Consider the following 25,422-nt stretch of genomic DNA (forward strand, 5'->3'; position numbering starts at 1 on the left):
AGACGCTCGTACTGTAGCTGCTTCTGTTGGTACATATGCGTGAGCGACTTGTGTTGCTGTCAAAACTATCGCCATGACAACAGGACAGGAAGCAGGAAGGAGGCAGTGTTCCATCTGAGTGGAACACAAGAGATAACCCCTGAAAACGCCTTCGATCCACTGCACTCTGGTCTTTGGCCCATTTTATGTGTATTTATGTGTCTGACATGTGAGTCCACACTACGCAGACATTCAGGCTAAATTTTATCCTCCTACAATTAACCTCTGTGTGGGTCAAGCCTATGGGGGGTCATGGGTATTCTTAGAGCAGGGAAATAACCCCACTGTCATAAATACTTCTTCTGGAACCGAAGATCGCACGCACTCTGCACGGAGAGTTCAACCGATGTGCATTCTTCATTTAGTGAAAGTGATGCAGCTTAATTTTATAATGACCTAAATCAAAAAATTTAAACATTTCGTTCATCATTTATTTTTTATTGCCTGTTTCGACTTCTTATAGGAGGTAATTTTACAGGTGTAAGATAAAAGTATTGATCCTCAGTTGCTGCATAGCTGCATGGTCTTGTTGTATTTGATGCAAACTAGCAAACAGATCTGGATGGCATTATGTAACATTTGAATATTCCCTCAGTTGTTGTCATCAAGTGCCAATAGGAAAAAAAAAATACACTAGGGTTTGAACATGGGCAAATATGTCTGACCATTTATAGCTGTGTGAATCAGCTTTTCCTACACTGTTGTTCCTCTGCACAAAATGTGACACAGCAAAATGAGCCCCTTTAAAGCCAGTGCTGACTCAGCAATGGAAAAACAACAGGCTCTGTTTGGGAACGTGAAAATTATGATTTCATAAGTGGTCTCTGAATTTCCCTGGAACATGCACTGCACAACACTATTTGCACAGTAATTACAGAATTACCAAGGAATCTGAAAACATACAAGAGTATTATGTGTGTATATTATTATATTTTCTTCCTTAAATAACTAACTCTATTAATATATTGTCAGAAATCTCACCAAAATGATGAACTTTTGTGCAAGCGGCCTTGCCAAAGGGAAAAAAAGAAACGGAATGAGAAAATGAATGAATGAAAAGATGAAATAGTTTCACAGGGACAAGTTGAGAAGAGACAGACATTCAGTCACTTCAGGCAGCTGGTGGCTGCTGGTGACTCCTCTGACTGTGTGAGCGTGTTGGATCTTGTTCAGCAGAGTGGGAATGTTTACTGTCAAGCTGTTATCTGTGGCTGTACGTGCGCAATGTGTTGTCACGAACAGCAAACAGAAGAGTTTAGGATCGTTGTAGGGAAAGATGAACAAAAAGTGCAGTGATCACTGAGACTGAACTTGCACCTTTAATGAATCTCGTCAGTGGAGAGGCTATCAGCTGTAAACCTGCTGTGAGTCTTGGAGTGAGTGACTTCGTTGGCCTTCACTGACTGTACTGGAATAATTGATGCGTTGCTCCTGCCGCAACTTGCCCAAGGGAAAACATTGCAGACATCTCATCTGATGATTCACCAGAAGCTTTTCCTCCATTCTAACCTTAAACCAAAAAGAGAAGAGTCTGGTCTTCATTTATACTTTGTAGATTTCCTGTTATCTATCCATCTCTGACTCTTAACGCCACATTTCCTGGAAAGCCCTTTGTTGTCTGTCCAATTTGCATGTTTGTATAATGAATGACAGCTCTTGTGGCACTTGTTTACATATATGGCCATCTTTTCATATTAATGAAGACACTCTGGAACACAGTGAACTGGGATATAGTATCATAACATTAACAACGGGTGCCTGTGCTGCTTGTAAACATACATATCACTTTGGATGTTTTCCACTGATGCTTCTGTTGAAACATAAAATATATCTTTATTTGCACATGTAAAAACAGTTGAATAGAGTAAAAGGGTGGCCAATTTATGAATCAGTTTTAGAGACTATAACATTTTCTCTCAGGACAAGTCATGAATATAAAATACAGGATAGTTTTAATCCTTCAAGCATTTAGGAAAAGTCATCAAGCAGAGGCCAGGAAGGCAATCCAGTTACATACAGCAACATATCGGTATCAGAAACTTCCAGCCATTGTGAAACTGCTCTTTGATGAAATCTTCTGTCAGAGTCTGTCAGCAGATGCAGCTCATCCCTTTCCCTGCTTTCCTTCCCCTTTCATCCTGAGTCTTTTGTTCTTTTCTACTTTCTCTGGCCTCACTGGGAGGTTTGTTAATGGTGCACATGAGAATGGACATGCTTGGATGACTAAGCAGCATACTGCTTGGTGAATGAGTTTTTCCCTGCACTGGAAAAGGTGGAGACTTTAAAATGCATAATACTGTGTTACTGCTATTTTCCACACCCTGCCTGCCTCGGTAATGCAGGATTTGAACAGATGCCTGCTGCTGGGGCTAAAATAGAGCTGTTTAAACCAGCACTAAGTAACTTTTCAACCTTCATAAAATATTTTCATAACTTTTGTGATGATACATCGACTTACAACAAGTTGAATGACACCTCTGTCATGGCCTGAGGGGGTCTGTATCTCTTTCTCTGGCACTAAGCAGCTTTGAGGAGCATGGTAGGAACCCTGCTCTCACTTAAGTTTCACTTTCACTTTTGCGAGTCACAACAAGGAGGGAACAGGCAAAACGGCACTTTAGCAATGGATTATGTTTGTGTTTTCACTTTGAAATGATCCACTGGAAACAGAAACTTAGTTTTGATGTCTTCTGTTAATTTTAATGCAGGATATTTACAGGGCTTCACGCTAGTGTTCATGGGAAATGGAGTCTGCCTTCAGGCAAAACACTACCGCTTTGGTCCACAAGCGCCGCCAAACTCAACCAAAACTGAAAGTTCTTTAGTACTGCTTTAACAGAGGTAAAATTAGTTAAACAGGTTTTTAGTGTCTTGTTTATTATGAAAGTGAGCTAACAGAGAACTGAGTATTTGTGCAGTGTATATTGTGTATTGTGTCTAGTATTTGTATCACATGCAAACAGTATAGCCAGTGATATCTTGGTGCAGCACGACACAGGTGGAGCTGCATGTGTTTTTGTTTGTGACGTCCAACTTTGTCAGGTCTTCACACAGCAAATTACATCACCTCTCACCGGATGTTGTGGGTCAGATGACCTCCAGACACAGCATTACAACACATTACAAAATACCACAAACCATGAAGTGACGATCGACCAAGATGTCGTAATCATCATCAGAGTGTTTTATTTGTCACATCTAAATGGAAGAGAAATGTGATGTGGAGGAGAGATTACAATGTTTAATATACACATCACAATGTAATAAGCATGTGATCTGGATGAGTGGTCATCGTCAGCTGTTCTGGTGAAGCTGAATTGAGCTTTGGCTGATACTGTGCATATTTCTGTAGTGAGTTTAAGTGTGTTTGTGACACATCTGACATGATCTCTGGTGTTTTAAAAAAGATTAAGTATCACTGTGGTTTAGAGCATTACAGCTGCAGTTGAACAAAAGTATTAAAGGTCAAATATACAAAAAAAGGTAATGTCTACATAGTTTGTCTGGTAATGATGGAACTAGCACAACATTTACCCAGCCCATAAGACTAATGCAAGTCTTAAGTCAAAAATGTTGAGCAACATTAATGAACTGAATCTTTTCTCGGTATATTCAATGGAAAGGCTATAAATATGTTCATCTGTCCATCACAAGTCATTAGATGCAGGATGACTCATCTGACTTGAATTACAGTATGCATCAGTAATGAACATGTGGATTCTAGCCTCACACTCGACTCTGCAAGCCACAGTGACTCACACGTGCTTAATTGGGAAAACAATTTCCCACATCAGTCGTGGTTATGCTACGTTGGAACTGTGGGTGTGGGAGTGTACATGACCTCAGTCATGTCTAGGAGGCAGAGAATCATTCACTGAATCACTCAGCTATAGAAGAGCTCAACTGAGTCGTAGCTGTTAGTATCAAACCAGTAAACGTCCATGTCTGTTTCAGGGAAAGACAGAGACGATATCACTTCCTTTTTTACTTTCCTATGTTGGAAATCAGCCAATATTATGAGAAGAATGTTTTAATATTTAATTTAAAAAATCAAAATTAGCAGCTTTGTGAAATATTACTTGCAGGATATTGATTCTGCTAATATTTAAAATAGTTTATATCAAGACGGTGGTTTTATCTGTTACATCATACATACATACAACAGATGGAGAAACATAACAAATGTAGATGCTTCCCTGTTTGGTCTGTGCTGCTTTCCCCTGATCTTAGACAGGTTCAACGCCTGTGGGAAATTCTGCACCAGTATATGAGGTGTTTGTTCTCCACCAGCATTAGCAAAGCTGTAATAGCGGAATGATGTGTTTTCCTGTAATATAACAAAATAGCCTGGAGCATGAAACCTTCTCTGCAAGCTTTTGGTCTCTTTACTAAGAGTTTATGTGTGTTTGTAACTGCAACTTGTGACTTATCCTTATATACACTATGTTGTATTGTTTTCCTTTGCTTGTATTTAGATTTATATGAATACCAATCCTCAGCTGTTTACCATCTTACATAAGAACCTTGAGTTATAGGTTATGGTTATAAAAATGGCCAACAACATCTCCTTTCTGTCACCAATTTACACTATTGCTGCTGTATCTTCAATGCTGGCCACATGGGCAAGATACTGAACACCTATCGTCTCAATGTATCATCAGTGTGTATGTGTGCACCTTTGTGGCAGAAACGTGGTTTAAATGTAAAGCTTTGTGTTTGACAAGACTGTAAAAGTGCAGTTTCCCCTTTTCCGCCCTTACTCTTTAGTCACTATCTTACAGCAGTAAAAAAGACCAAAAAGAGGCAACATACTTGTCGTCCTTGTGGTGCTGTTATGAAAGAACACCCAAGTCTTGTGTAACCAGTCATTACAGGATGAAAAGTCAGTATAGCATCACTACAAGGTCAGTATAGAGTTACTGAATGGGTCAATGACAGTCCCTCAATGGGAGTGACTGAACACTCACAAAACAGTCACACATTGCACAACATAAACATGGACATACAAACCCACACAGTTTATGCAGCGGTACGTGTCCACTATGTCAAAGCATTATTTTCATGACCTCTCCTCTCCTCTCTCCTCTAGGTGCGCCCTGCTCTGGGGGTTAACTGCTAAGGATGCTGGGTAAGGCTCAGCCAACTACCAGCAGCCTCAACCTGGTGAACTCTGAAGTTTCTGACACCACCGCGGCCCCGGACGAGCACGACGGCGCTATCAAGATGGCCGACCTCGTGGAAAGCTTGGACACCAGAGAGCTGGATATAGGCGAGGGAGAGGAGAACGAATATGACGGAAACTACTTAGGTGTGTGTGTGTGTGTTTGGATGTTTTCAGTCTGACTGGAGTCGCTTGATCACACCTCTCCTAAAAAAATATAACAATAAACAAACCACATGACACACGCTGTGCTTGTCATTCTGTCAACATATGACAAACTATTCAGTGAAACCAAACAAAAGAGCCAGTTCTTCCAGTCTACAACAGTTTATTTTGGGAAGAGCATGCAAACTCTAAACTTTTACATGAACCTGAACTTGTCATTTGTGACTGTTTTCTTAGGGTTATTCCCAGTGTATTTGGAAAATGTAGTAGAATAAAGAGCAGTCTGAGAAATAAATGGTTTTTAAAGCTAAAAAGAAAATAATTTACTCAATTTACAGACTAAGAAACTGGGATCTTACAGTGCAAGAGCATGAGGGTGGATTTTTCCTTTACATAATTTAGGTCTTTACCAAAGAATATGTGACCCAACCCTTCGACCCAGCAAAGCATCAAAATCTCGAACAAAAGGCCGACGTTTCAGCGATGCAGCCTACTCGCTCCCAAGCATCCCTACTCCTACATGCACACACAGTAAAAAACCACACTGACCCCCGCCTCTCCTCTCTCTTTTTTCTCTTCTCTCTTTTTCCTAGGGGACTGTCGTATCCCATTTTCAGCGGTGTACGCCACAGTGGGATTCAAGGAAGCCAGTGCTAAGGTTTACCTCCCCACTGTGCCCGTTACTGCCCGCATCATGGAGGTGGAGCGATTCACCACGGCCCAGGACCGCTTCAACCTGTCGCACCACAGGAGCGTCAACAAGGTGCTGCACATGCACCTATACACCCTGAAAAAACACATTCTATGAATACCTATTGTAATTCTTTATTCTTAGATGCTTTTATTGTGTTAAATGCTTTAAATCAGTTGAAGTTACGCATTTCCAGGGCTCACTGTGTGTCTTTCTGCAGTCTCTGCCGGCGGTGTTCAAGATTGAGCTGAAGCACGGAGAGTTTACCTGGATGGTGAAGAGGAAGGAGAAGCATTTCATGGATCTGCACAGAGAGCTGAGGACATACAAGACCTTCATGAGGATACCTCTGCCCTCGCGCAGGTTGGTTGGCGCCTACACATGCATAGATTTTCATTCCCCACATGGATGAACGCCAACGAAACTCTGGTTTAGATGTATACACAAATGCACATTGCACTGACTTGAAACCAAGTGGTAATATTAGAATTTAATATGGTACAGGCAGCATATTAAAATAAAAGTAATATTTTAATATCATATACATGAGAAGATCAATACTGCCGTCACGTCCGAAGGTTAAATTTGAACTTGGAGCTACTGGGCCATTAGCCTAGCATTAGCTGGCCACAATGCACATTGATTATGACGACGTTATGACATGAGTACTCATTAGGTATTATTATTCCTAGTTGTTACTACTGCATAGCCTAGAAATCTAGACGCACCCTAGCGGCAGCAAAAATATTTGCTCCGTAGGTGGGTCTAGAAACGAGCCATAGGAACTTTTTGAGTCTCGAACACTGATTGTGTTCACCAATCACAGCGCTCTATCTGTTTAGAGAGTCGTTGGGCGGGCTTAAAGCAGATATCATCGGCACGGCCGTTTCGGCTAATGCTGTGTTCAAGGCAGGCTTTTGAAACCGTAAGTTACAGCTTCAAGTCACAACTACGACTTGGTAGCGTTCCAGGTAACCCGTAGCTCGTGTTTTTACCGTCCTGTTGTCTGTGAAAGTTCCCTATAACGGCCACTCGTAACTTCCGACCCGTGAACTCGTACCAGATCGAACTGGTATGACTTCACAGGAAGGAAAAACACAAAGTACGAGTTTCCTTGAACGCACCATGAGTTAGCAGCCCCCGCCCTTGTCAGGCATCTATTGGTCCTCGTGCTACGTCACCACATTCACGCGCATCCCTTGGCTGCACACACAGCCCTTCATGCCGTTCTCTCCCCTCATTGGATAACACTTGTATCCCACAAGGAAAATTTTCTCCTCGGGTTACAGCAGAGCAGAGTGACGGAGAGACTCGTGTTTAGGCTGAAATACTTCATGTAAGTGATTGCTGACGGAAAAGAGGACTATTTAGGACTTATATTAACAAAAACATTCCACTGATATCTGCTTTAACGCGATGACGTCATACATTTTAATTGGCTTGTCAGGCTAACGACATCCTGCTCTTTGCTCTGATTGGTCGTAGCGCTACCCTATTGCGTGCAGAGGCAGTTTGAAAGACAGCCTTCATCCCGCCCCCTGGATTGAGCCGAGGTCTACCGGTCGTTTCCAGACTATACATTTTAGTGATATAGTCTGGCTTGTCAGGCTAACTACTGCATGGATACTCAGAAGTTATTATCAAATTATTACCTGTGTATTCAGTTGTTATTACCATTACAAGAGTACTCAGTAGTTATTATTGCATTATTACTGTAGATGGACATAGGTCATTCTAACCCTAACCCTCATTCTCCTGTGTTTTGTGTCTCAGCCACACGGTGAGGAGGAGGACGGTGAGGAAGAGCGAGGTGAGGGAGATGCCGTCCCTGCCGAGGGGAGGGGGGGACGAGCTGGTGCGAGACGAGCAGGTGTCCAGCAGGAGGGTAGGTCCCAGCCTGCAGCCTCTTTGCCTGTTTCTCCTGTTTGGAAAAGTCACTCTCATCATGTTCTTAACTTTATGACAAGGAGCTGTCGTCCTGGCACTCACTCACACACTTGTTGCCATGGCACTGAACTCCTTGCTTTGTACATGTGTCCTGTAAAACGCCTTCTGACTGTGTGTGTGTGTGTCTCTGTGTGCGCATGTGAGTGTTTATACGCATGGATTCTGCCATTAAAACACTCACAGTGGCCCAAACCTAGTGTGTGTGTTTCTACAGAGACAATTAGAAGACTATTTGAACAAGCTGCTGAGGATGGCCATGTACCGCAAATATCACCATACTGTGAGTAATCATACTAAGCTCTGCTCAAGCTGTGATACTTAAACATAACATCAGAATGAAGTTCAGGTTTATACTAATTGTGTGGGTGTGTATTCTCTATAAAGTCTTTTATATTTGAGGCAAATGTATCATTTTAAACACCTGACACGGCTCTGTAAATAACATGAGTGGTGTGTCTCTGTGTATCTCTGCCCTCATTATGGGACACTGAGTGTTGACACACATCAGAATCATGTGTTTACCCACAGCACTGTGTCTGCTTTAGGTTGACACACTCAAGGAATTTAATCTTATTATCGTCGCTTGTTTAAGCTGCTTGGAAATTGGGTCATTTTTCTAATTTCACTTTTAAAATCACAAGTGTTGCAAAATAATTAATAATTATTGTTAATTGTTACTAATATCCACTGGGGATATTAGTAATAATATTAATTTTGAATTAAATTAGAATTATGGATTTATGAATAGATAAGTAAGAAAGGTGTACAGTAGAGTCATATAAGTTTTACTTCTACCTGCTCCTTTTCTGACACTGCTTTTTTGTTTTTAAATTTTATTTTTTATGTTTGAAATGGAAAAATAAATAAATAAGGAGATGAATTATTATCAGAGCCATCTTTGGACCAACCATAGAACACTGAACTTGATCTTCACCCTTACTTACATCACCCTGAGCCTTGACTGAACCACTATTAGCTATAGAAGTAGTGTAGCGCCTGTTGTGTGCTGACATATTAATACCGTGCGTCATTTCTGACAAGTTCATCTATCTGACGTGACAACACATGTTGAAATGAGATGAGATGAGTCACGCTGCCTCCAGGTGGATGGTGCGTGTGAACCAAACGCATTTATGAAGAGTCAGTGTGTGAAGCCTGTTGTTTGTGTCGTCTCTTCCTGTCTATTCTCAGATGGAGTTCATTGACGTCAGCCAGATGTCCTTCATTCATGACTTGGGACCCAAAGGACTGTGAGCATTTTTCCCTTCTCTCAATTCCCTCCTTAAATCAGTTCTATCCGCCCCCCTGTCAGTAGAGAAATCTCCCTTGAGATGTTTTATTCAAATGTGCTCATTTCATTTCACATATCATGTTACAATTCTTTTAGAAAATATTTTCTCTGTCTTTCCCCCCAGGGAGGGGATGATCTATAAGCGCTCTGGAGGACACCGTATCCCTGGCTTGAACTGCTGTGGTCACAGCCAGGCCTGCTACCGCTGGTCCAAACGGTGTGTGGTTACTTCTGTCCTCCTCTGTCACTCTTTCTCTTTATCTGCCTTTGTCCTTGTCTTTTCAGTCTACATCTATTTGCGCCTCTTGTACAGTAATTATTCCCCCTCATATTGTTTGAGTTTCCATGTTCACCTATAATAGGGGAGACCGGGGATGGTTGTAACACTTTTTGCCTCAGAATGTTCATGGCAGGGCTCCCAAATTTTGACATAGAGTACCCTCATTTGTGCTCTACAAATAGCAGTGCCTTAAACTCCTATATCACAGAATTCACCATTTGATGTCAAATGCAAGGAGTGCCACTGTTACAACCTATCCCACTGTCAGCCATTTGGCCAGCTGTACCAGCATGGTGGTTTGAAAAAAACACTGTTGAAATGACAGATATTTCACCTAAGAACCTGCTCTTTCATCTTTAAATCAAACTTCAACGGTATCGATTTGATACTAGTAAAAATTTCGGCTTGGTCCAAAATATTAGTTTCTGACCTAAAAATGTTTTGTGGCTGTAAAACGTACACACTTATTCACACAGCCAGGCAAATTCACATGCAATGACAGGGAGTGAATGGGTGCACATGATATTGATCACACAACTCTAATGTTAACCCTTATTGGTGAAAGAGAAGCTGTTACAACTATCTCCTTGTTACAGCCCTACATGCAGTACAAAAGATGAATGAAAATATTTTAATTAAATACTGAATGTTATTTTTGTTGGGACATATTTTAACATGTAGTTTTGGGATATAAGAGTTAGTAGTGTTGGCTGCGACTTGATGGGTATCTCTAGTGAAGCTCTAAAACACACATTTTCAAAAAATGTCTTATTCAAACTGGCAAATGTGTTAAAAAGGTAGGTGTGATGGATGTTGTGTGGAGAAGAAATGAAGCATTCCAGACTGAGATTTCTGGCAGGATGCTGTCAGGGTGTGGGTGTTGAAACTGAAAAAAATTAAAACGTGTTAAAAAAAACCTGACCATTCACTGTGCATTAAAAAAAACATAACATTTTAATAAGTGTTATTTTGGGGCTGTCATGTGAGTTTTTATTCATTTTTTTTTTTTACACGATCTCAGCAGCGATGTTAAACAACCCAGCTGTGTTGGCCACAGACTCTTCAGCTGTTTCTGTTTCTCTCTCTCTCTGTTTATCACAGCCAAATCATTACATGAACAGTTTTTATTGTTATTTACTAAAGACAACAGAGAAAAAAAAATCCCACACGTTTGAAATGCTCATCCCATCCACCTACTGCACATCCCCATGATGACTTTCTTCCTACACCCGTGTCCTTAAAACATGAAATAAGAAACAATTAAAGAGGAAACTTCACTCATGATGATGATGATGATTGTATTATGTGTGTGTGTCTGTGTGTGTGTTGTGAAGGTGGCTGGTGGTGAAGGACTCGTGCTTGCTGTACATGAAGCCGGACTCGGGGGCCATCTCCTTCGTCCTGCTGGTAGATAAAGAATTCAGCATCAAGATGGACTCCAAAGACACAGAGACCAAACATGGAGTCCGCATTGACAGCCTCTCCAGGTTAGATTTCTCCATGTGTTTGTTGTGTGTGTTACTTTGGCACATTGGAACATTTTCACACCCACTTCCTGCACAACTCCATCCACACACCCCTGCCCGCTCCCTCCTTTAGTGTCACTGTAAATCACATAGTCAATTGGAGGCTAGTCACTGCGAGGCAGCTGCTGTGTGTAGATCGGTGAGATCCATAATCCAAGTCTGTCCTGTAGAAAAATGACATTACATTCCTGAACTCTGAAAAGAGTCCTCAGGCGGCTTTTAGGTGGATTGTAGCAATATATCAGCCACGGCAGAAACAACGGCACACATCAACAGACTGTGAAAGTGAAGGTTTTGTTTATTTACTGTGTTTTTTCACGTTTATGAATCTTTTTTATTTATTTTATGTGTTTGTTTGAATGGGACAGTGCACATTAATGGACATAACATGTAAATGTGCCGGATTATAGCAAGATGCTCATTTCCATCCCAAGTCCCATTAACATAAAAACAGTTCAATAACAGTACACATTACACATAATAATGTGGACAACACAAAAAGACAAAAGGCAACTACTGTATGACAATGAAGAACATATTGACAAACACATTCCACAGGTAGGGGGACCATAAGATTTTGTTCTTGGAGACGAAGTGCATAAGTGCTGTGTTAAAGTGACGAGTGCTAAAGTGCAAGAGTGCATAGGTACCAGGTTGTATCACACAATGCCCTATGAAAGTATTTATCAAAGTGCCAGATAGTATTGCACAAGGCCCTAAAGTGCACATCAGTTTAAAGTGCCAGGTTGTATTGCACGACGTCGACGCCCATTACACCCAGTTGCATAAGCCCACAACCTTTCCCTTACCTCAACTAAACTTTTCTCTCTTTATTGTGGAGGCCTTTTTTTTCTTTCAATATCCAACTCAAAATAAAATCCCCCCCCCCCCCCTCCAGACTAACTGGGTTATTTTATAATGAGGTGGCTTATATTACTTTAGCATGCCTCATTCAGTTCTTCCAGTGATTTCCTACAAAAAAAAAAGAGAAAGGCTTTCAAGAAATCTATTACAACCTCCAGGCAACCTGTTGTATCTGCTTATGGGCTTTACTTGTAGAGTAGGATAGTAGTTGTAGTTGGGATGAGGAAAAACCTAAGTCCCTCCCTAGGCTGAAACTGAACTGAAGCCTCAACTTCTTCTTTTGTGATATTTTTTAACTCTTAACCTGTTGTTTATGAATTTTAATCTCTGGCAACAAGAAGATTCATTCAAACCAATGCTCCAAGAAAAAAAAATTACTTAAGTTACAGCTACATTGCTTAAAGGTGTTGTTGACAGTCTGCTAGATCGTTTTCTTGAGCTCTTTTCCTTCCTAACTCTCTTAACCTGGGGCTTATTTCATTTTAAAAACAATTACCCAGCTCTGTTATCACGGCGAAGGAAAACATAAATCCTCATCAGCAGCCGCTGAAGTTAAACACATTAGGGCCAAGAATTGCCTTATTTCTTTGGAACGAACATGGTTCAGGCCAATGAGATCACCGTGTCTGTGTTTGTATCTGTCTCTGCAGGACTCTGGTGTTCAAGTGCAGCAGCTACAGACACGCACGCTGGTGGGGCCAGAGCATCGAGAGCTTTGTGAGGAGTCATGGGAAGGCTTTCCTGCGAGATCACCGCTTTGGATCGTTTGCACAGGAGGAGGAAAACATCCCTGCCAAATGGTAACTACACTGTTGGAGCCCAAATGGTGCAGCTGCTGCCCAATCCAAACTTGAGACCAAAAGAAAAAGAAAGAATGAAAAACAACTGATATACTGTATCTTATTTTTATCTGCGTTCCTCTCTCAGTCCGTCACTGGTAACCATGGAAATGTTTGCGTGGACTGTGTTGTCAATTCTCTCTTTTTCATTCTCTTCCCCTCAGCTGGCAAACTCCTGTGTTATTGAATCATGTGTGATATTGACAATGCTCTGTCTTTGTACTCGTCACAGCCTGAGGGGGAAAACGTGCAGTGGTGCAGTTAGCTGATGGGATGGGAAAAAAAAGAAGTCTTTAAAGACCAGTTATGTCATGGTGACACAGCTATGGGTGTAGCCTGCTACATGAACGGGTTATGCAAAGTTAAGAGAGTCAGGATAATAAACAGACGGATGCACTTTCATTACCCTCCCCGACCGTCACTCTTCTTTTTTTTCAGTCCGCTGTGGTTTTGTGGTAGTTTTGAGGCGAGACAACAGAGCTGTAGATTCAGTGTGTAGCGTTCAAACACTGTGTGTTTACTTTGTGTGTCACAAGAGCATGTGACACTAGTATCTGTTTTCACATGTCACCCAATAGTAACGGTCATGTTTTACTGCAGGTATGTGAATGGGAAGACCTACATGGAGGACGTGGCGGATGCTCTGGAGGAGGCTAAAGAGGAAATCTTCATCACTGACTGGTGGTGAGTTTCTAGTCTGTGGTTTGTGCGCACATGCACAATGTCGATCATATTGTGGAGTGCAGAGTGCATGTGTCAGCTCCGTTGAAGTGTGAGAAGGCAGATAAGCAGCACAGTGAAGATATGTCTGCCCTGTTTTAACACTTCTACGTTCAGCTCAGCCCCCAACTTCTTTCAAACATGAAAGAGTAAAAACGCACCCTGGGCCTGATGTGTCATGCAGCATGATGCACGTCGCCCCGGCTGTCTCTGAGCTGCAGCACCGCCCTCGCTGCTCTTTACCATTTGTCCCTTCTTTTGAAATACTTCAAAGTGCAGTGATGGACTGACTGGCACCTTTTAAAACAACAAAAACAACAAAAAAAACAACCTCATCCACACACAGAGCAATAAATTGCTACATTATAAATACAAACAATACAGATGTTGTGAATCCTAGAACAAAAAAAGAGAGATTAAGATGAATATCTAACAATACTGAACTTAGTAAAACCAGAAATGTAAAGCATTGTAAGAATAAAGATAAAATAGTAAAGCTAATAATAAAAAATGATCTTCTTCTCTTTGATTTGATGCTCAGCTGTGCAGCACTGGTTGCCATGGTTAGCAATATCTTGCTTGCTGTAAAGTGAGCCAGCTTCACCAAGGGTGAGTCAAAGGTGCCATGCAGAGTTTTCATGTAGACAAACAGAAGTTGTGTTTACCTTCAGTATAATGTTTGCCTCTGATATCTGGCAAACAGGTAGAGTTCATCTTCTTCTCCTTAAAACAGCTTGAGCCCTGTGCTGTTTATTCCATCTTCTTTTTAATTTTCACATTTACAAGCCACCGCTCTGTTGTTGTTGCATTGATCAGTGGAACAGTGTGAAACCAGCACGCTTAAACTGCATCACCTGTTGATGTGTGCGCCCTCCTGTGTGCATGTAGAAGACAAAGAAACCAGAGATAAAGAGCAAAACAAAAAAAACGAACTTCTTCAAAGTAACACGTCGTCGAGAGGTCAAAAACTCCACAGGATACCTTTAATTGGACAACTTGATACAATACAGTACAGTCTGTTAGTTAAAGTGTCAAGAAAACGGTCGATTGTGTTTGATAAAATCATCCACACCACATCATTCACACTTCCACTTTGGCTTCAGTTTCTTTTTCGTATTTCACTCCCCTGTGTTATTACCCATGTTTCCACTGCCTCTCTCTGCTTTCAATGATTTAATAAAAGAAACAAGCACCAAAAAACTCATTTTAAGTCGTGACTACATGATATCTCGCAGCTAAGTACTATAATCCTGTAGTACTTGGATTGTTTTGACACAAAATCTCCAAAGATTATTAAACTGTTCAGCTGTATTAAACTGTGTGTGTGTGGATGATGTAGCATCAAACACCAGATGAACATTATTCAGCGGGGTTGTTATGGCTTATTTCAGTAGTTTGGTAAATACTCAGGCCATCATCGCACTGTTGCCAAAGAATAAGCTGTCATCTTGACACTGATACCCAGTTAGTGTAGTACATGCTGTCACACATTACATTATGTATTACCCACAAGTTCTGGCTCTCTGCTCGGCACTGCAGTGGCACTGGCTCTGATTACGGCCTCATTCACACACCACCAGGAATAGAAATGCACCAACAGAAAGATACAGGCTCAGTATCTGTTTACACTTCCGCTTCATCCCCTTTGTCTCATCCTGTCTGTCCTGAAATTTAGTTGATTATAACCTGAAAGGACTCATGTTCACCACCTGAGATTTATGTCATGACCTGGATCTATAATGTTGTACCACTTTACACTTTAAATGTGTGCTTGTTTATCTTCATAAAGTTCAGAATAGTGAAAGAAAGAAACAAACAGAAATATTTTCAGTCAAAATGAGCAGATATGCATCCTCATGTACAACCTTATCAGGTGACAGTCACACCTGTAAACAATACTTCTGAGGGTAGAATAACCAGGTGTGGTGTTGGTGACACACAAAATACAAATCTGGACTGGTTATTCTCTTTTGATGGAATTTCAATAGTATCCTGAGTAGGAAATAAACATAGTTTGTGTTCCCCGACACTGTTATAATGTTCAAGCCACTGTAATTTCAAATGTGGTAGTTTATGTCCCCTTGGAGCCAAAATGTGTGAGTGTTTGACGTGGTTAAAATCCCTCTGTTGCAAGGCAGTAATCACTGGGCTTATGGTCTTAACCAATGAGGTGCGAGCCTGTGTAATGTGAACCAGTGGCACTGTAGACATGTAAGCCCAGGATGCCAATGTGAGTGGCTCATGAGACTACAATAAATCATTATGTCACGTCTCATATGTGCAGTTTATAAAGTGTGTTGGTGTAAATATTCCCTGTATGATTTTTACACGTTGTGTGTCAGACAGGAAGCTGTTTTCTTTTTGCCCTTTGTTTATCTGTGTTTGTGTCTCACTCCTGCTCAGGCTGAGTCCAGAGATCTTCCTGAAGAGGCCTGTGGTGGAGGGGAACAGGTGGAGACTGGACTGTATCCTCAAACGCAAAGCAGTAAGTCGGCTTGAGATTGCGTATAAGCATGGTTTGATGACTTCACAGGAACAGATTCCTTCAAAATAAAAGATCAACTTGCCTTTTAAGGCAATGTGGTCATGAATTAGTTCCTTGTGATATATGAGCATGTAGTCACAGGAGAAAAAAGTCCTTGTACAGATTTGAAGACCTTGTAAAAAGTAACTATGCGCATTTACTCCTTACTATATGAAGTAAACCTTTAATGTAGTTATGCATAATTTTTTTTTAATTTTCACGCTTCTTTACTCTTCCATTACATCGCCCCATTTGATTTAATTCAGACAGCTGTAGGAAGTAGTTACTTCCAGACTAAGATTTCATAGTTAAGGCTTTCTAGTTTTTAAAAAATATATATATAATTCTACTTTTTAACGAACCCAAAGTATGTAGACTAGTAAAAATGGCCGCACCTAAAGCAGCTGCAATATTTAAAAGGCTGATATTAATACATCAAGAATGATAAAATGTGTTGCTCATATTTCTATATGCTGCTTACTGCTTATGTTGCTATGAATTTTTAAATAAAACCAAGCAATTTTAAAAACATATGAATACTGTGCCAACAGCAACAGGGCGTGCGCATCTTTGTGATGTTGTATAAAGAGGTGGAGCTCGCTCTGGGCATCAACTCAGGCTACAGCAAGAGGACCCTCCTGCACCTGCACCCCAACATTAAGGTAAGTGAATGGATTGTGTGTATGGAAAGAAGCAATGCCCATAAGTTTATTTTTGTCCTAAGTGCGTTTTAATATGTTTTGCGGCCCAGGTGATGCGTCATCCCGACCACGTCTCCTCCTCCGTCTACCTGTGGGCACACCACGAGAAGATCATCGTCATTGACCAATCGGTGGCTTTCGTGGGCGGGATCGACCTGGCGTACGGGCGCTGGGATGACAGAGAGCACCGACTGACAGATGTCGGCAGCGTGACTCGCTCTGTGGCTGTGGAGCAGGTGAGACGCACAAAACAAACACACACGCACAACTAAATTGAAATTGCCTGTCTACTCTGCTACTTTTGGAGTTATGGGCAATAAATGTGTTTCTAACCTCCTAGTGACAGATGGTTCAAATATGAGTAGATGGAGCAGAGGAAGGGAAATGGAGAAATTACTATTTCATTCAGACTCACACACTTGCAGAAGGGTGGGAATGACAGAGTGGCACTGCATGTTCTGCTTGTGGTGACTGTGTATGAGCATGAATACAGAAAAGGAGAAAACACTTCTACAGTGCCAGCCATCAAACAAGACTCTTAATACACTGCAAACTACATAAATAACAGTAGAACTACATAAATAACTTATTATGATGCTTATCATCTGGAAACTGAATAGAAATAAGACAAATTGGTAACACTTTACAATAAGGGTCCCTTAATTAACGTTAGTTAGTGCATTATTAAGCATTAATATATAAACTAATGTGTTAATTAATGCTGAGTAATGCATACATAATAGTAACTAATTACATTATTCAACTTTTATTATTACTTAATAATTTATTAACTAACTTTGAGTAGTAAACATTAATTTACTGCTTACTAATAGGCTACATTAATGTGTTTCCTAATCCTAAGTAATGCATACAGTAATAATGATTGTTAATATAGCTGTAAACAGTTAATTAATGCTTAATAATGTACTAACTAACGTTAATTAAGGGACCCTTATTGTAAACCGACAAATTCTACTATTACCAGGTTCAACTTGTCATTATTCACAGTATATATCACATGACTTATACTCCTGTTTGTTTTCCTAGGCTCAGGCTGGCTCCACCAATACTCCATCCAGTAAGGGCGTGTCCTCTGTTGACGGCGCCGTCTCCCAGAGCAACGGCCGAGGGACGCCGACTGGCGACGCGGTGGACCTGCCCAAGCTGAAGGGGATCGGTCGCAACAGACGGGCTCGCTTCAGTCTCTACAGACACCTGCATAAACACACCATGCAGCATGCAGACAGTGTGAGCAGTGTGGACAGCGCAGGTACAGTACAGTATGTCTGGTGACAGAGTGTGAAGGAATCTCCTCTGTTTTGGTAGAAACACGCTCTGCTACCTCCACCGCTATGTCAGTGTGTTGGTGTGGGGGAGAATGGGTGAATCAGAGGCAAAGCACATTATGAATGCAGTCCATTTACCATGATATTTCATTCTGTGTGTGTGTAGGGAGTGGTTCTGTGCGAAGCCTGAAGACGGGTGTTGGGGAGTTACAAGGAAACACTCGCTTCTGGCATGGAAAAGACTACTGTAACTTTGTCTACAAGGACTGGATCCAGCTGGAGAAACCTTTTGATGGTTGGTAAACACCATCATCTCTTCTGAAAAATTCAATCTGTTAGGTTCAAAATTCTTTTTGGCTGTATATAATCCCACCTTAATATCACTCCCTAAATCTTATGTCAAGCCAAATGCTCAGCTGGAAAACTAAAACATAGTAGAGCTGAGAACATTTGAAACATCTGTTTCAGGTTTCCTCCATATATAAAACAACCCGTCTGACCTGTCTGTGCTTCTTTTTTCCACTCTGCATCTTTCTATCCTCTTTCCTCTGTACACCTCTTTCCTGCCGTCCTCCTTCTCTTTCCAATTTTCCTCCACCATGTGCAGACTTCATCGACAGATACACCACGCCCAGAATGCCCTGGCACGACATCGCCTCCGTGGTTCATGGCAGAGCCGCGCGGGATGTGGCCAGACACTTTATCCAGCGCTGGAACTTCACAAAGGTTTTTTTTTTCCCCACATATGCACACATACATACACACACACACTCCGTATATTAACACAGACAGACAGGGATGTAGGGATTAAACTCAAAGCTTGTTCAAACAGGATCTTCATAAGCTGACATTTCCTTGTTGGCTTTTTGATTGACAGACAGTTGTTTTGACAGGACTATTTTACAATACAGCATTAACAATAGCTGTATAACAATACAGCTAGTGTGATATTTAAATGGGTAAATACTAACCTGGCTAAATCACAGGAAATGTTTGGCTGGAACAGTGGAAAAGAGAAAAAACCTTAATCCTCACACTCATGCTTTCCACAGCTCCAGCCTTTCCAAACTTTTCCATTTCGCTCGCCTCTTGTTTCTGACTCTGTACTTAGTATTACCCTCTCTCTCTGCTGAAACTCTCCAACCATCTCTCCCACAGATCATGAAACCAAAGTATCGCTCTCTGTCATATCCATTCCTGCTGCCCAAGTCTCACTCCAGCGCCACGGACCTCAGATACCAAGTCCCAGACTGCGTCACTGCCAAAGTGCAGGTAAGAGGACACGCAGTAGTTTTTTTTTATCCAACTGCACTCACAAAACAAAAAATGTGGTGAAAATTGTTGTTTTTTATCTGTATAAGATACAGCAAAAGAAAAACATTCATGGACAAAACAACAAACGGCACCACTTGGAGAAAATTACAGAGAAGAAACAAGAACACACACACACACACACACAATATAAGCGCCCACTTTCCCACACTATCTTCTCCATCCCAGTCTGCAAGGACTGTTGGAAAGAGATAAAAGAGAGTGTTAGAAAAAAAGAAGACAGGGTTAGCTCCATGGGCCAAAAAGTTGCATAACTGCAATGATTTACAGTTGCCATTGACTGTTGAGGTTTTTTCGCCTAAAGGAACCAAACCCCGAGCGACATGTTTGTCTAAAATAAGAAAGGCAGGAAGATCGGTAACACTTTATAATAAGTATTCAGCATTAGTTAAGCATTAATAAATACTGAATTCTTCATTTATAACGCATGAATATTCATTAGTATGTAGTTTATAAATACAGTTAGTGCTTATCAGTGATGAGTAAAATATTTTTAACTGTGTTTATGAACTACATACAAATGAGTATTTGTGTGTTTTAAATGATGAATTCAGTATTTAATTCTTACCGGAAGATCATGTCATACTATAGTCATTATGTTTCTGCTGGAACAGATAGTTTTGTATGTATATTGTATATTGTATATTGTATATTGTATGTTTCCCTCTGTGTCACTAAACTCTAACACAGTGTACACTCAATAATTTGACTGTGTTGATTGTGTCTAATTTTAGTTGTTTTGATAACTTAAATACAAAACTGATAAATATGTAATTTATACCTTGTTCATAATAAAAGCCAAAAAGAGACTGTGTTTATATTTGCATTTTATATTCTCGATACTGCACAAAAAATACCCAATACTTGGCTCGACAGGCAGCAGAAACCACAGGGCCCTTGTTGGCAGCACTTCTTCATTATGCTCTTTTGGTATTTATGTACACATACTTGTGGTGGTGATGAAATAGGTGCAACATGAAGCTCTGTTTTTAGAATTACTGCTCTAATAATGCCTCCATCTGTGTTCACATGTAAGGTGTTGCGCTCAGCAGCAGACTGGTCGGCAGGTATAAAGTACCACGAAGAGTCCATCCATAATGCCTACATCCAGGTCATCGCCAAGAGCAAACACTACATCTACATCGAGGTAAAGCCGCACTGATGGGAAAATAAATATACAGAATCTGTTTGGATGTGTATTGCATATTAAAAAAGCTGCTCTCTCTTGTTTATGCTGATGATAGTATAAAAGCTGAAGCCTTCTGAGTATTTACTAATTGAAACGGCTCCACTGAGAATCAGTTTGATGTGTTTTTATGACTTCATTTACCTCTCAGTTCCAGAAAACAGCTATTACTGAAAGTCATCTCTCTCTCTCTCTCTGTCCTTCCCCTCTTTTCAGAATCAGTTCTTCATCAGCTGTGCCGACAACAGGACGGTTTACAACAAGATCGGCGACGCCATCATCGAAAGGATCATCAGAGCGCACAAGTACTTCCCTTTATATTGCACTCGCCTTTGTTCAAGTAACACTTGCAAGTTATAGGAAGGAAGTTTTATATGCTGAATATTCAGACAAGATTAGCACCTCGTCTGTGCTTCTGCTTTTATGCACCAGCGCTGCCAGTCTGTGTGTCTTTACGAAACATGGTCTGTGTTTTGCTCTCAGGGAGGGGAAGAAGTACCGGGTCTATGTGGTCACCCCTCTGCTTCCTGGTTTTGAGGGAGACATCACCACAGGAGGGGGGAACGCCATTCAGGCTGTCATGCACTTCAACTACAGGTAAACTAAACAGCAGCATGCACTTGAAGAATCTTGAGTTTTATATAGAAAGGGGAAGAGTGAAAGGACATGAGGAAGCACAAGTGGAAGTATCAGTCTTGGATGTTGTTGGAGTTCAAATCTCTTTGTCTCTCCAGAACCATGATCAGAGGAGAGTACTCCATCATCTCCCAGCTGAAGAGGGAGAGTAAGTACAAGGATAAACTATGATATTATCTGTTTCGAAACCTGATATTAAGGATTGTGATAATGTTATTCCTTTTTCCTCTTCTGTCTGTGTCCCAGTGGACGACCATTGGATGAACTACATCTCCTTCGCTGGTCTGCGGACTCACGCTGAGCTGGAGGGACGCCTGGTCACGGAGCTCATCTACGTCCACAGCAAGATGCTCATCGCCGACGACAACACGGTCATCATCGGTCAGTCTGTCTCTCTTCTGCTCTTTCCCTCTGTCCTTCTTTTGTTTTCCTTATGCTATTTATCACCAGCTGCTACTTGAAGCAACGGGCCGCTCTGTCTCGACCCCACCAAAATGTGATAACAGGAAAAATCTGGCTCTTTTTCTTCTTTTTCTTCTTGCACCATGTGTGCAGTGCGGCTCACAAAATGTGCATGAAAGTACTGTGGAAACGTGTGTTGAGCATTATGCAGCTCAATTGTGCCACCTGCTGGCTGATAAGGTGCAGTTCACTCTTATAGTACTTGAGCAGCAGTCAACATCCTGTCTTCAAATGTCACTCCTGCTGTTGTTAACCTGTAGATCAGTGGTTCCCAACCTTTTTTGGCTCATGACCCCATTGCGACATCACAAATTTATGGCGACCGCGCGATCATGTGCAGTCACGTGAACGCGGTCGTCAATCAAAATGCGCCAGCTCAGGTATTTTTATATGCTGCGTTTTATTTGAACTTGATTTATATTTGAGAAAGTGAAAGTATAGAATACAGTTGTTTAAGGTCATGTAGTGTTTTTAATAATAATTTAAAAAAGAATAATAATTAGTTAAAAAAAATATTGTATAATAAAGTTTTTTTTAATTAAGTAATTTTTTTTAATCAATTACTAGACATTTCAGGCGACCACACTTGAATTTCAAGCTACCCTACATGGGGTCCCGACCCCAAGGTTGAAAGACACTGCTGTAGATGATCCAGTGTGGAAGCTACATCTGACAAAAACAGAGATTCAGTTCCATTTTTTTGTTTTTGTTTTAGGTTCTGCTAACATCAATGACAGGAGCATGCTGGGTAAACGTGACAGTGAGGTGGCTGTGATCGTTGAGGACTCTGAGAAAGTGTCATCTGTAATGGATGGACAGGAGTATGAAGCCGGACCCTACGCACTCCAGCTACGCCTGGAATGCTTCAGGTTACAATTTTGCACTAGACAGTAATAATGAAGCTGATGATTTCATATATGCTCAGCAAAAAACCTTTCTTCAAAAATTTTGAATATATTTTAAATGACCATATTATCTTACTGAACAGGACCATCCTGGGAGGTCACACCGACACCAGCATCGACCTGTCCGACCCAATCAGTGATCGATTTTACAAGGAGGTGTGGATGACCACTGCTGGCCGCAACGCCACCATTTATGAGAAGGTAAAGAAAACTTCATTGTCAAACCTCGGTTTATAACAAGGTTCACAGTTTTTTTTACTGTAAGTCTGTCTTCAATCATCTACCCTTTAAATGTTTGTGTCAAATATCATTTAGTTCATCCAGTAGTTGATGAGACATTTCACTAAACCCTAGTAATGGGAATGAGTCACGCCTTTAGAGAGTGGGCGCCTGTTAAAACCTCACGTGTGTTTCGCTGCAGGTGTTTCGCAGCCTTCCTTCGTCTCTGGTGAGGAACGTGTCGGAGCTTGAGCAGTTCATGGCGAAACCGGGCTTGGCCCAGACCGACCCGACCCGCGCTCAGGAAGAGCTGCGTAAAATCCGAGGCTTCCTGGTCCAGTTTCCTCTGGACTTCCTGTCGGAGCATAACCTCATGCCCTCTGTTGGAACAAAGGAGGCCATGGTCCCAACTGAGATCTGGACATAAAGGATGTGACAACCACCTACAGTACTCACACGTCTGAACAGATCTGTGCGATGAGAGAAGCTTCTGGATCCTGCTGGTCATCGAATGTGTAATATTTAATTTTCAAGAGATCTCCTTGGAGACGAGAGGCAGGTTTACAGCTCTCTTGATGAGTGATGATGTGACTGACAAATCTCTCAGATCTGTTTCTACTGAAAAACACTGAGCAGTAGTTGCAGCTTAAAGGGGTAAGCACTAAGTTTTTGAGGATGGATTAAGAACAAAGACGGCACATTTGAGAACAACAGTTCTAAGTGCATTTGGGACTGCGTCCAGTTCAGCCATGGACTTGGGGTTTTTGGGAATCAAACTCAACTCTGGACTCAACTTAACACCTTTGGACTGTTGGAAAAACTCACAGGACTGCAGGGATTTCTAAGGAGCCAGACTGAAGCACTGGTAAAAATCTTCGACAACAAATAAATAATCAGCTCTTGGATCAAGATGTAACAAAATACACAGAGGTGAAGATGCATGTGTTTTATTGGGTTCGTGACGTGCGGTGCGTTCGTGCTGAGTACGCTGTATTTGAGCTCACAGGAGTCGTTGAGCTTGCATATATGTGCTGCTTTGGACGCCGTGTTGTCTCAGATGTACAGTATCTTGACCTTTTCTAATCCCAAAACATGTGCTTGCTTTCACTGCGGTCGCACATGCACACAGACAATTTTTACCAGCGGTGCATGATTTCCTAACTACGCTCAGATCTTGTTAACACGGTCGTCATGATGGACTGTATGTACCAATCACATCCCTATCAGAGGCATTATATTTACTGTCAGAGGTGTTTTTGTAAGAGATATTGTCGATGAGAGCGTTTTACACTGTTGGAATCAAAGTGAATCAAGTGTGTACCGGTGCAAAATTAAATTCAACACCACATGCTGTGTTTGAGCATCGTCGTGGCTGACAAAATGAGATCAAAGTGAGGAAAGTGTTTGTGTCAGAGGTTGGGATGAGACAATCTGCCAACAAATTCAAAGAAGCAGTTTCTTCGTTGCTCAACAGATGGTGCTAGACTCTCAAAAATACTGTCCGTCTGTGCTCCTTCAGACCTCCAGCCTGGTTTCCTCTTAGTCTTATGGCAGAGGCATATTAAATATTGTCTGTAAACAACGAACACAAAGCCAATATTTTCCATATAGCATGAAGCTGGTGCCAGCTGCAACGTTTTCACATGAAGATAGAAAAGTTTGAAATTGCTGGTTATGTTTCCAGTTTTCCATGTGCATTTTTTTTTTAAATGTGACCTATGAGGCAATTGACTTTTTGTATATGTGAGTATTTGGACTCTTGTGTTTTCATTTTTAACATCCGTCTTGATCGCCAACCCCCCCCCCCCCCCCCCCCCCGCCCCTTGAATGTGAAATGTGAAGTTAAATAACCAGTCCTGTGGAATCCATTTATGCTCAGTAACATAAAAGTGTTGAAGCAAATTACTGGTTAAAGATCCTTTTACCGAGGTTATGGAACAACAAAAAGCCTGATTATGAAGCCACTGCAAAGGGAGGAGTCCTGAAAATCAGCAACATGCAGAGCTTCATTTGACTTTTCTGATAAAAGGGCAAAACCTGGCATTTATTTAAAAGATGCAATAAATGCATGGGACAACATCTGATAATGTATTTTTTCTTTCTTTTTTTATGGGACCATGAAGTTGAATTGAAGAGATAATGTTTGGAAACATTATGCAGAGACAAAAACAAACCAGTTTTTCTTTATTTCTTTATTGATTTTGACAACATTGCCTGTGTTGTTTACCCCTGCCATCTTTGTCACTGTATTATTTATAGACTTTGAATCATTTAACATTCTTACTGTTTAAATGTATTGCATGATTGTACTGTATGATTGGTTGTGGATTTGTAATCAAGCCTTTCTTTATTATAACCATCATCATCATCATCATCATCATCTGTATCCCTCGGCCTCAGTTGAGCTGGTCTTTCTTCCACTCCTGTCCTTTATTTTTTTGTGTACAGTTGAAGATATTTCTAATTTCTATTATCTGTCCATTGAACACAGTGTAACTCATAATTTAAATGGCTAAAAAATAAAAATGATCTTTGGATTTTTTCTTTTGGTTCATTTCACAATAATTTCAATTGTGATGTGCAATGTGAGCAGGAAGAAGTGCACGGTGGTTTCAGCCTGAGGTTATCAACATTTTGATTAATTTTGT

General features: G+C 41.1%; 1 protein-coding gene across 3 annotated transcripts in view; it reads left to right on the forward strand.

The window, feature by feature from the left end:
- The window catches only part of pld1a (phospholipase D1a), a 32,445-nt gene extending 7,134 nt beyond the window's left edge, over positions 1-25,311 (forward strand). For 2 of the 3 annotated variants that reach the window (XM_085766641.1, XM_085766639.1), the window contains exons 2-26: positions 5,129-5,347; positions 5,959-6,128; positions 6,277-6,419; positions 7,830-7,941; positions 8,218-8,283; positions 9,195-9,253; positions 9,419-9,511; positions 10,909-11,061; positions 12,615-12,764; positions 13,404-13,487; positions 15,927-16,008; positions 16,599-16,709; positions 16,799-16,984; positions 17,796-18,018; positions 18,201-18,329; positions 18,642-18,760; positions 19,193-19,306; positions 20,403-20,513; positions 20,769-20,857; positions 21,036-21,149; positions 21,287-21,336; positions 21,435-21,569; positions 22,366-22,519; positions 22,639-22,756; positions 22,977-25,311. In XM_085766641.1, the coding sequence (XP_085622767.1) occupies positions 5,161-5,347; positions 5,959-6,128; positions 6,277-6,419; positions 7,830-7,941; positions 8,218-8,283; positions 9,195-9,253; positions 9,419-9,511; positions 10,909-11,061; positions 12,615-12,764; positions 13,404-13,487; positions 15,927-16,008; positions 16,599-16,709; positions 16,799-16,984; positions 17,796-18,018; positions 18,201-18,329; positions 18,642-18,760; positions 19,193-19,306; positions 20,403-20,513; positions 20,769-20,857; positions 21,036-21,149; positions 21,287-21,336; positions 21,435-21,569; positions 22,366-22,519; positions 22,639-22,756; positions 22,977-23,201 (3,177 nt within the window). In that variant the 5' untranslated portion in view covers positions 5,129-5,160 and the 3' untranslated portion in view covers positions 23,202-25,311. The remainder of the gene's footprint in view (positions 1-5,128; positions 5,348-5,958; positions 6,129-6,276; positions 6,420-7,829; positions 7,942-8,217; positions 8,284-9,194; positions 9,254-9,418; positions 9,512-10,908; positions 11,062-12,614; positions 12,765-13,403; positions 13,488-15,926; positions 16,009-16,598; positions 16,710-16,798; positions 16,985-17,795; positions 18,019-18,200; positions 18,330-18,641; positions 18,761-19,192; positions 19,307-20,402; positions 20,514-20,768; positions 20,858-21,035; positions 21,150-21,286; positions 21,337-21,434; positions 21,570-22,365; positions 22,520-22,638; positions 22,757-22,976) is intronic. The other variant, XM_085766642.1, reaches the window with a different exon arrangement.
- Positions 25,312-25,422: the final 111 nt, after the last annotated feature.

This window comes from Trachurus japonicus, chromosome 22 (assembly GCF_045865225.1).
Source record: "Trachurus japonicus isolate A0001 chromosome 22, Traja_1.0".
In the NCBI taxonomy this organism is placed as follows: Eukaryota; Metazoa; Chordata; class Actinopteri; order Carangiformes; family Carangidae; genus Trachurus; species Trachurus japonicus.